Genomic DNA, 12,284 nt, shown 5'->3' with positions numbered 1-12,284 from the left:
TCACCATGATTGCTTCCTTGCTCCTCCCAAATGCCTGTTTTCTTACACATTTTTACATTTCTTGCCTGCTGTATAAAGCCCTGGTTTCAGTCAGTCAGGGAGTTGGATTTGAGACTGAGCTCCCATCTCCTCCACTGCAGCATCTGATTAATAAAACCTTCTTCCTTGTCAGTACTTGACTTCTCAGTGACTGGCTTTCTGTGTGCTGAGCAGCTGGACTGAGACTGAACCTTTGGTGTTTCAGTAACATAGGTAGAGCACAAAGGGCTTTTTAGGGCACTGAAACTATTCTGTATGATACTAAAGTGATGGATATATATCATTATACATTTGTTAAAACCTATAGAATGTATAATATCAGGAGTGAACCTTAATGTAAACCATGGACTTTGTGTAATAATGATATGTCAATGTACATTCTACCAAATGTACAACTCTGGTGGAAGATATTGACAGCTAGGGAGGCTATGGGTATATAGAATCAGGATACATGGGAACTCTCCATGCCTTCTGCTCAATTTCACTGTGAACCAAAACTGCTTCCCCAAAATACGTCTATTTAAAAAGATAATGCCTCAATGTTAAGTGTTATGAAAAAAAAGGTTGTAAATATACAGTAACCCAGAGACGAAGGGGCAGGTTCAACTTAGCAAGGTTTGGAAAAGACCTCACAGAAGTGGTAACTTTTAGAGTGGAATTTCAAAGGCAAGCAGAATTTTGCCTGTAGGAATGGGAAGGCAGGTATTAGAGATAAAGAAGCAGAAGGAAAGCGGTTAAGCAGAAGGGAGAAAACGAGCAAGAAGAGAGTGAGAAGGCATGGCACATTCTGTGACTTTCTGGTAATCCTGACTAAAACCAGGAGTTTGTAGTAGACAAGGGAGGTCTTTAGACTAATGATACTGGTTGGGAATGATTCTAAATAGCTATTGTAGCCATGTTAATAAATTTGCAGTCTATCTGTGGAGTCAATGCATTGGACATTTGTGATGAGTAGAAAAACTAACACTTATTACATGCTTGCCTTGTTGTTGTTGGTTTGTTTTGGATTATCACACATAATCTTAACAACATTTATACTGAGGTAAAAAGAGGTTCATATAACTTGCCTCAAGTTCATATAGCTAATCAGTGGCAAAGCTGGGATTCAAATTCAGATATTCCTATATCAAAACTCACATTCCTGACCACCACTCCAACAGGTGATGTAGCCAAAGATTCAAAGGGGGATGAATTGAATGAAGATTGGAAGTCAGTGTGTGTTTCTTTCCTTCTTTTTCAGGCCTCATTGCAACAAAATAGACAAGTAGCGGCAGTCAACAGCAATCCTTCATGATGTTTCCCTTGGCCAGAAACGCACTAAGCAGTCTCAAGATTCGAAGCATTCAGCAAAGTATGACAAGAAAGAGCCCTGTAAAACACTCACCAGATTTTCATGATAAATATGGTAATGTTGTGCTAGCCAGTGGCACCGCTTTCTGTGTTGCTGCATGGGTGTTTACAACTACTCAGATTGGAATAGAATGGAACCTATCCCCTGTTGGCAGAGTTACCCCAAAAGAGTGGAAAAAACAGTAACCATCATAGTTGTTGTAATGACAGAATTATTTAAAAAACCAACTTGTCATGTAAGCACTCTGCTGCTTATTAAAATATAGCATAATTGAAAAAATAAAATGTGTTTTAAAAGTTTAAAAAGTCTTTGAAAATGGTCACTTTATATATATATATATAACCCGGAAGCCATAAAATAGCAGTGGGTATAGATTACAGTGGATTAGGAATAGCAAATATTTGAATGTAGGATTAATAAAACATGTATCCCTTTAGTTTAATGATTTACACCTGGTGTCTTTCAGTGAATATATACACATATGTGATTTACAAATTATTTGGCTGGAAAATCCTGTTGAATCTTCCTTTAAACTGTACATATGTTTCTTGACTTGGGGTTACTTACATCCCAGTAAACCCATCACAAATTAAAAATGCTGTAAATTGAAAATATATTTAATACCCAACATTGTAAAGTCAAAAAGTGGAACCATTGTATGTCTAGATGCTCCTCAATTTATAATAGGGTTACATCTAGATAAACCTATCAAAGTCAAAAATCATAGGTTGAACTATCCTAAGTAGGGGACCATCAGTGTTCAGAAACTGACCATTTTTCACGCCCTTCATCATTCCCACCCTGGCCCGAACCATTATACTCACTGAGATTATTATAAAAACTTTCTAACCAGTCTTCTTGTCCCTACAGTTTCTGTACTGCCAAACCTGCCCCCCACCACTACACACAATCATTTTTCAGTTCAGTAGCCAGTTTTCATTTTAAAACATAGTCTAGTGATGTGATTCTTCATTCAAAACCTGATTCTGATTTCATTCCAGAGTTAATGCTGAAGTCCTTAGAAAAGTCCCATGAATGCTACACTGGCCAGTTTACCTCCTGCATCAACAGGTTTCTACTGGCTCCTCCCTCTGGTTGGCATGCACTTCTGGATTCTGTATGACTCCCTCATACCTTTCTGGGTTTTGTTCATTCACCTCTTCAAGAGGCCTTTATCCTTTCTGAAATTGCAGCCTTTATTTTGACCTGAATTTCTCTCTCTTGCTTCTTTGCTTTTTTCTATATTACTTATCATAATCTCACTTAAGATTTATTTATTTATTTGCGATGGAGTCTCACTCTGTCACCCTGTCACCCAGGCTGGATTGCAGTGGTATGATCTCGGCTCACTGCAACCTCTGCCTCTTGAGTTCAAGTGATTCTCCTGCCTCAGCCTGCTGAGTAGCTGGGATTACTGGCGCCTACCACCACGCCCAGCTAATTTTTGTCTCTTTGGGAGAGATGTGGTTTTGCCATATTGACCAGGCTTGTCTCAAACTCTTGGCTGCAAGTGATCTGCCCACCTCAGCCTCCCAAAGTGCAGGATTACAGATGTGAGCCACTGTCCCCAGCCCACACTTAAGATATAGTTAGCTTATTTACTTATTTATTGTCTGCATACAAAACTCCATAAAATCATAGGTTTTGCAATTTTTTTTATAACTTTGTCACAGGACTTGATTACTTTCAATTAGGTTGAATTAATGAATTAATAGGTGGCTTTAGGTAATTCAGAGTCCCCAGTAGTCTGAAAATAATGAATTTGCTTATCATTGTGGGTTGCAGTGAATATTGGAAAACATATTAGTTCTCTACTGCTGTTTGGCAAATTATCCCAAAACTCAGTGGCTTAAAACAGCACTTATTATCTCTAATTTCTGTCGGTCAGATCTGAGCATGACTTAGTTGGATGCCTCTGGCTCAAGATCTGACATTTCTACAATCAAACTGTCAGACAGGACTGCGATCATCTCAAGGTACAACTGGGGGAAGAAGCACATCTAAACTCACTCAAAAAAATGTTTGCTGGCCTCATGACCTTGCAAGATGGTGACCCAAACATCATTCCTTTGTCATATGGGTCTTTCCATAGAACAGCTGAGGACATAGTAGCTGGTATCCCTTAGAGTGAGAGAGGGTGCCCAACATAGGAGCTTTTTGTAACCTAATCTTACACGTTACATTCCATCACCTCTACCACATTCTGTCCACTACAAATGAGATATCAAATCAAGCTGATACACAAGGGGAAGTCATACAAGGGCATGATTACCCGATGGCAGAAACAACCAGAGACTATCCTAGGGGATATCTACCACGGTTGGCAGTGGAGACCACCTCCTGCTACTGGATAACCAATTTCAATCAGTCCGTTTCTCAACCTCTGTTATATACTAGCATCATTAATTTTCCAGATAGAGATCATTGCACATGCCTAAGCCCCATGTTTACTATTTGAAAGTTCCTCTATGGTTCCTCCAAGATGTGAAATTGGTAGGTGTTAGGGATTGACCATTTACAGTATTTCTAAATCATTCTCCAAACTGTAATGGTTTACAGTCTCACCAGCAATGTATATAACTTCCTCTTGTTCTACCTCCAGACTCACTCTTAAGAGTTGTCAGACAATTTATATTTTTGTTCCTTTGATGAGTGTGAAATAGTAACTCAACGCCAGGTGAGGTGGCTCATGCCTGTAATCCCAGCACTTTAGGAGGCCGAGGTAGGCAGATCACAAGGTCAGGAGTTTGAGAGCAGCCTGGTCAAAATGGTGAAACCTCGACTCTACTAAAAAATACAAAAATTAGCTGGGCCTGGTGGTGCACACCTGTAGTCCCAGCTACTCGGGAGGCTGAGGAAGAGAGTCTCTTGAACCTGAGAAGCGGAGGTTGCAGTGAGCTGCGATCACGCCACTGCACTGCACCTTGGGCGAGAGAGTGAGACTGATTACTAATGAGGTTGGCTATCCTGTGTTAGCTCTTTGCTTTCTATTGTGTGACTTTACTGTTTGTTCATTTTGCTGCAGAAAAGTTTGGTTATTTGTCTTATTCATAGAAATTTTTTGTATATTTTACATACTAATTGTATTAGGCAGGGTTTAATGAGTAAGGCAGAACCAGTATGAGTAGATAATAATACAGGATTAATTATGGACATTAAAATGAATGCAAATATGGGAACTGGGAGAGAACTCTTTACAATGCTATTACCTCCATGTCTGGTGTTGAATGGTTCTCAGCAAAGGAAGCTGCATATGAAGTAGCTAAGAGCTAGGACCAACTGGAATTGGGAAGGATACACTGAAATCATGAATACAAATTGGAATATGTGCATTTTTCTCACTTTCTCTATCTAAGATGGTGTGGATGACCTGTAGAGAAGTTGATGCCCTTCACTATGGAGCTGCATATTCAACTGGCCCAGAATTCAAAAAAGCTGAAGGAGAACAATTAGTGGGATTTTGAATAGCGGTCAGTGTGGCAAGCCAAGAGATCAGCAACAAACTGAATAAGCTGCCACAGTGTTGGTGAACTACACCCACTTTCTAAATATAAAATGGTTGATGTTTCATGTTCACCCTATCTCAGACATTTTTTTCTTATTCTTGTGGTCAACTCTAATCTGAAACTACAAAGGGAAGGGAGTAAGTAGTTCAAGCTTAGCAAAGTTGACACTCAAAAAGCCACAGTAATCTACCGTGTCAACTTCATATCAGTGTATATCTTTTCTAAACATACCTATATTTCAAACATAGACGGTTTCAACACATACTTCTACTAGCATGATGGCGACCTTCCCTTGTAAGACTAAAAACATACTGTCTCCCCTTACTCTCAGGATGGCACTCTGAATTTCCAGTTTAATGTCACCATTGCTGTGATCCATAGTAGACACCTAAGACTTCTAGACTAGGAAAGTCAACAATCATGGAAACAAGAAACAAACATTACTCTAGTGGATCACTAGGGGGCTAATAGTGAAAGGAACCACTCCCATATTCACCTCTTGTTTCCCAGATCCGTAAATTCTGGCTCCAGGAAAATAGCACCATGCATTTTTGCTTATTTAGAGCATATTCAGCATTCTTGGAGACATTACCTTAGCTTTGCAAGGTGGTGTTATCGAGCTATTATAGTAACTAACATTTCAAAAGGTTATTACACCATTCTATCAGTGATGGGAAGTGTGGCAATACCAGTGACTCCCATAAACATGAGCTCATTATTGCACTCATCTGCTGTAAAATGAATTTATTCACAAAAATCCAATATGCATGGTATACCATGATGCTGAATAAGACATTTTTCAAGTCCAAGGATGACAATATTTAAGAAGAGTTTTAGGGAAAGTAGGTAAATCTACACACTAAGTGAAACAAAGTGCTGCCTTTTCCACAAGGGAAATGGTCCAGTGGAATCAACCTGACACTGATGGTTGCATGATCCACTACCTTCCCTCAAGAAATGGTGCCAAATGGAGACGCAGTGTTGGTCCTTCCATTTGGCAGGTTGGGAACTTAGCAGTGGCTATAGCCAAACTAGCCTTGATAAGTGGAACTCCATGTTGTTGAGCCTGTGCCCAACCTCCATTTCTGCTGACATGATCACTTTGTCTCTGAGCCATTGTGGAAACACAGGATTGCTAGAAAAGGCTGATGAACATAAGGATGGGTCATCTTGTCCACTTGATTATTGAGATACTCCTCTGCTGATTATCCTTTTGGTGAGCATTGATATGGAACGTGAATATCTTCCATTCTTTGTCCATTTGGAGAAGTCTGTTCCCACAACCCATTCCCAGACTTATTTTCACCTATTTTGGAATAGTGTCTCTTCTACTTTCTCAATCATCCTATCAAGCCATTGGCTGGAACCCATGACTCATTGTAAAATTGTATCTTTGGCCGTCTCTCCTTTCAGGCAAAATGAACAACTATGTGCATTACTTAATGCACTACGCACCAGAAAAATTTTCCTTTTCCTTTAGGGCCAACCTGGAGTTAAACTACGTAGTTAAAACTATCTGCTTTCAGGTATGATCAGTATATCTTGCAAAATCAGATCTGAATTGTTTCTTCTTTGGACAGCTGATAATAGGAAGTCATACTTGTAAATTTTAGGTTCAAAGTGACATGAAATTTTCTCAGACACACAGCTTATAAACAATGGAGTCAGGACTCAATCTCACATCTCTCTGGCTTTAGAATCTGTTCTTTTACTTGTAGGTTACACTGTGTACCAGTCTTTCTTCATATATATAAGTTGCAAGTTCTCAAGAAGGATTCAGCTGGAGCTAGAAAAGACAGGAGGTCATTGTTGATTGGGAGTAAATAAGATTATTAAGAGAGTCCATCAGCCAGCAAATGAGGATATAAAATGCATATGGAATATAATGAGTTTTTCTGTTTTGTTTTGTCTATGTTTTGGTTTTTTTGAGGTGGAATCTCAGCTGACTGCAATCTCGGCCTTCCGGGTTCAAGCGATTCTCCTGCTGCAGCTTCCCAAGTAGCTGGGATTACAGGTGCCCACCACATCTGGCTAATTTTTGTGCTTTTAGTAGAGATAGGGTTTCACCATGTTGACCTGGCTGATCTCGAACTCCTGACCTCAGGTGATCTACCCACCTTGGCCTCCCAAAGTGCTGTGATTACAGGTGTGAGTCACCACACCCAGCCTTGTTTTTGTTTTTAAACAGAGTCTCCCTGTGTGGCCCAGGTTGGAGTGCAGTGGTGCGATCTTGACTCACTTGATTAAAATGAGTCTCATGCCTCAGCCTCCTGAGTTGCTGGGATTACAGGCACATGCCATCATGCCTGGCTAATTTTTTGTATTTTTAGTAGAGACAGGTTTCACCATGTTGCCCAGGGTGGTCTCAAACTCCTGAGCTCAGGCTATCTGCCAGCCTCAGCCTCCCAAAGTGCTAAGATTACAGGTGTGAGCCAATATTACTGGCCATAGTGATTATTTTTAAATGATAGTTTATTTCTTAAATTTATCTTGAATATTTTCTGATTTGAAATTAGGATTAAAGTCTACCTCTTTGAGTTTCTATATGTATATATGTAAGTTCTTGTCGGGTGGAGAGAGAAAATGTGCATGTATGTATCTGTATATCTGTCTATGTAGATAGATAGGTATAGATATACATGTATATATACACATCTGTTTTTTCTTTTTTGAGACAGAGTCTCACTCTATTGCCTAGGCTGGAGTACAGTGTTGGAATCTCAGATCACTGCAACTTCTGCCTCCCAGGTTAAAGGGATTCTCATGTCTCAGCTTCCCAAGTAGCTGAGATCCAGGCGTGCACCACCATGCCTGGCTAATTTTTGTATTTATAGTAGAGATGGGGGTTTCATCATGTTAGCCAGACTGATCTCTAACTCCTGACCTCAAGTGATCTACCCACTTCAGCCTTCCAAAATGCTGGGATTACAGACATGAGCCACCACACCTGGCCTACACATCTGTATTTTTAAGATGAAAATTATTTTAGGAGCATATATATGCTTAAAATTATTATCCTGTCTAAATTTTTGGCCACAAATTTTCTTTTTTTTTTTTTTTTTGAGATGGAGTCTTGCTCTGTCACCAGGCTGGAATGCAGTGGCGCAATCTCGGCTCACTGCAACCTTCGCCTCCTGGGTTCAAGCGATTCTTCCACCTCAGCCTCCCGAGTAGCTGGGACCACAGGCATGTGCCACCATGCCTGGCTAATTTGTTTGTATTTTTAGTAGAGATGGAGCTTCACCGTGTTGGCCAAGATGGTCTCAATCTCTTAACCTCATGATCCGCCCTCCTCGGCCTCCCAAAGTGCTGGGATTACAGGTGTGAGCCACTGCGCCCCGGCCCACTGATTTCTTATAATCAAACTTAGATGTTGAATTTTTTTATTATTTCTTTCTTTCTTTTTTTTTTTTTTTTTTTGAGATGGAGTCATTCGGTTGCCCAGACTGGAGTGCAGTGGTGCAATCTCGGCTCACTGCAACCCCTCTGCCTCCCCGGTTCAAGCGATGCTCCTGCCTCAGTCTCTGGAGTAGCTGGGATTACAGGCGCACACCACCACACCCGGCTAATTTTTTGTATTTTTAGTAGAGATGGTGCTTCACCATGTTGGCCAGGCTGGTCTTAAACTCCTGACCTCAGGTGATCCGCCCTGCCTTGGCCTCATAAGCCTCCACGCCTGGCCAATTTTTTTTTTTTTTTTTTTTTTTTTACTGTTGCTAACCTTTCTCACTGTAAATTATATTCAAGCCATATGTAAAACATAAAAATTATAAAAATGCAAGCCATTTTGCTGTTCTCTATGTATCTGAAAACTAACTTTTGAATAAGTTTTCCAAATTACCAGCTACAATGTAAATGTTATATTATGCCACACACTTCTTGAAAAATTATATTATTATGTGTTATTATTATGAGAAAAGTGTTATTTGACAGTTACTGAAAAGCTTCATTTTGACATGTGTTCTTCCTTTATTTGGAAAAACTATGCTACTGGGGCAATGTTTTGCTATTGTACAGCGGGTAAGTGTGAATAATAAGTGTAAAGAGGAAAGTTAAAATTTTCAATATCAATGTGCTGTGACAGTTGTTAATAGATTAAATGTTTTTCCCATTTGAAATATACAGTAATCCTATAAAGTCTGTAAGCTGGTCATTTACCCTATTGAATAGATGTATACCCGTAATAGCCATAGGTTGGTTAAGTGACATGGAAGTCACTGAAAAATAGAGATAGAAATAGAATTCACATCTCTTGCCTTTTAGTCTACTGCTCCGTTGAGAATTTTACATACTTCTTCCAACAAGACAATCTTGATTTCATCCTAAGTGATGATGGTAAGTGGATAGATAGTGTATCTGCATGCCAACTATTGGAAGGATTGGTAAGTAAAAGAATTAGGCTGGAGAATAAGGCCAAAATGAGGCTGTGTGGATGATTTATGTTTGGCCGCTTTAATGGAATTTGAATGTTAGGTTTAGTATTTACTGGTTCACAGCTTCATCACTAATAGTAAGATCTACCCAAAGAACTGTATGGATGTTGGTCTCGTGTGTGAACAATGGATAAAGAGATATATCTCTGTTGTGGAATTTTACTTATGTCCTTTACTGACTTAACAAATGCACTGTGTGACATCAAGATGTGATGTAGGAAAATGAAGAGGAGCTAGCAAGCCAGTTATTAGTAACCATTGCTAAAACGTGTTTCATTAGAACCCCTTTTAAACCTGTGTCTGCTAACTTGGGAAATTATTCAAGTATCATGATAGTTCCTCATTTATTACAGGTGAAGAAAAGTGCATACATGTGTAACATATGTCATAAAATCTTTCACATTTTGCAGTAACAGCAGTTGTTTTCCTTAGGTGATGACATTAATTTGAGCAGTATCTCTTATTTTCCAACAACCTTTTACATTACAAAAAAATCTGCAACTTCATTTTCTTCCCCTATCTGGAAACCATAGAAACCAATGTGAAATTATAGCTAAGAAGCTCGTCACTGGGCTATCTCAAGCTGATCTCCATGGAAACATTTCACATTCTTGAAATGAAAGATCTTCCAATCAGACACACAACCATAACTGATGGGTGTCTGACAAATATAACAAGAAGAAGAAAGAAGTATATAGATATTTTATTGGATAATATATGCAGGAGAGTTTTTAAACTACTTCAAAAATAAGAACATTTAAATGGTAAATATGATGCCAACTACAGAAATAAAGTTGAATACAGTTTTGAAAACAATGTTCTGTTACTCTTTTTACATATTGTTCTTTCTAGATTTTTGCATTAAAGACAACTTCCTAAAATAGTATGGACTTTGGATTCAGAAAAATCTGTGTTCAGAGGCTAACTCAGCCCCTTAGCTAACTGGCTTATCACTCCCATTTTCTTATTATAAAGTTGAGGGGAATACCTGATTTACAGAATTTGAAAATTAAATTAGTTAAAATAAATGCTTAATAGGTAATCCTACGAGGCGGGTGGATCATGAGGTCAAGAGATCGAGACCATCCTGGTCAACATGGTGAAACCTCGTCTCTACTAATACAAAAAATTAGCTGGGCACGGTGGCGCGTGCCTGTAATCCCAGCTACTCAGGAGGCTGAGGCAGGAGAATTGCCTGAACCCAGGAGGCAGAGGTTGCGGTGAGCCGAGATTGTGCCATTGCACTCCAGCCTGGGTAACAAGAGCGAAACTCCGTCTCAAAAAAAAAAAAAAAAAAAAAAGGTAATCCTAAATTTTTATCTGGTGAAATGAATAATTGAGTAAAGGAAGTATTGATGATAAGGATGATGATAATGTCGATGATGATTTCAGCTTTGTAAAGAATTGTTACTAAGGGATAGTACTTAAATATTAATGCCATGGTTCTGTAATATAAAGAGCTCTATATTTAACTTTGATAATACAAAGACTATTCCTAGTTCAAAATTTGGATAATCTCCAAAAATTCATTTTTAAAATTGTTTGGAGCTTGGATCACATGAATGGGGTAAGGGAAACAACTTCTTCAAATTGTAGGATTGGACTCTAAAAATAAACCTGTTAAGGTAAAAATTATATTTTTAACATTATCTTAAATTACACATGTAAATTATGCATATAATTTTAACATAGCTTTCTTTTTGCATATTTAAAATGTATACAGCAATATACATTTGCCAAGGCATATACATGATGAATATAATTGGACAGTGTACTCACAGAGTGTGAGGATGTGCCCTTTTGTGACAGCAAGTTGCAACCAAGGAGCATGTAGACTTATTGAGCAGAAAAACAGATGGAATTTTCAGCCCTATATACATTTTTTATGTCCTTTTTTTGTCTTCGTGATTCTATATCTGTATTTCAGTCCCCTTAGTTTCTGCCTTTCTCTCTGTTTGCCTTTCCACTGTCTCTGTCTCTTTGTCACAAAGCCTCTATAGTTGAATCTAATTAAGTTAAATACATACATGATGTGGTTCCACCATATTACCATAGAAATAATATTAAAATTAAGCAGTTTTAAAACTATTTTTGCTGCAACACATGCTGAATAGTGCATGTATGATAAATTTCTATGAATATATGTAGAATTTGATTTTTAAAAAATAGGCAGGGAAATAAACTGATAGAAACAAATGTGGATTAAGAAGTCATAGGTATTAAAGTGTTTTAGGCATCCATAATTGAATTGATTATGTAATTTATCAAATGACTGTTAATTTTAAGGAAATAACTAAAGATTCATAGGCCATATGTACATTAATAAAATGCACTTTAAAAAATTTTGCTTAAAATTCTCCCCAGGTAAGCAAATGAAGTTTGCAGTTACTACAAATTTTAAACACATTGTATTTATCCCCACCTTTCTGTCTCGATGAAACATTCAAATACTGGTATGTAACACAAGCATATACTAGGAATAACCTAAAACCTTAAATTTCTCCAACTTCTTTTTCTTTGTTTATAGAGATGAGGTCTCACTCTGTCATGCCGGGTGGAGGGCAGTGGTGCAATTATATCTCACTGCAGCCTTGAATGCCTCCTGGGCTCAAGTGATATTTCTGCCTCAGCCTCCCAAGTTGCTGGGATTGTGAGCCACCATCCCTGGCCGAACTTGAGTATTTAACTCTTACAACTATAATAATAGAGCAGTCACTACAGTATATTATTACTGTAGCAACTGATGTAATGAGAATGGTGATTAGATTCACAGATCACCCTAAGTTTGTGTATCCCATAAGTTCCCTAAATTGTCTACAATTTAACAGTTCCAGTAATTCCATACATTACTACTCAATATTACAAAAGCAATGGAGGTTATCACCCCCCATTGAATGGGATAGGACTTCTGTCCCCACACCATTTCAGGAAAGTTATTCATAAGTTAATTACTCG

The 12,284-nt window shown here is 38.4% G+C and overlaps 1 protein-coding gene across 1 annotated transcript; it reads left to right on the top strand.

Moving 5' to 3' along the window:
- The first annotated feature begins 1,329 nt into the window (after positions 1-1,329).
- Positions 1,330-1,575, top strand: LOC105709223 (cytochrome c oxidase subunit 7B2, mitochondrial). Its single transcript, XM_012441045.3, has one exon. The coding sequence runs from the start codon at positions 1,330-1,332 to the stop codon at positions 1,573-1,575; it is 246 nt and encodes an 81-aa protein (XP_012296468.2).
- The last annotated feature ends 10,709 nt before the right edge of the window (positions 1,576-12,284 follow it).

Source organism: Aotus nancymaae, unplaced genomic scaffold (genome assembly GCF_030222135.1).
Source record: "Aotus nancymaae isolate 86718 unplaced genomic scaffold, 86718_ANA_hifiasm-v0.15.2.pri h1tg000006l, whole genome shotgun sequence".
Classification (NCBI taxonomy): domain Eukaryota; kingdom Metazoa; phylum Chordata; class Mammalia; order Primates; family Aotidae; genus Aotus; species Aotus nancymaae.
The sequence above is the reverse complement of the archived record's forward strand: the minus strand, read 5'-3'. Positions and strand labels throughout refer to the sequence as shown.

Coding starts and splice junctions, on each gene's coding strand:
- LOC105709223 (XM_012441045.3), top strand. CDS start 1,330: ATGATGTTTCCCTTGGCCAGAAACGCACTAAGCAGTCTCAAGATTCGA.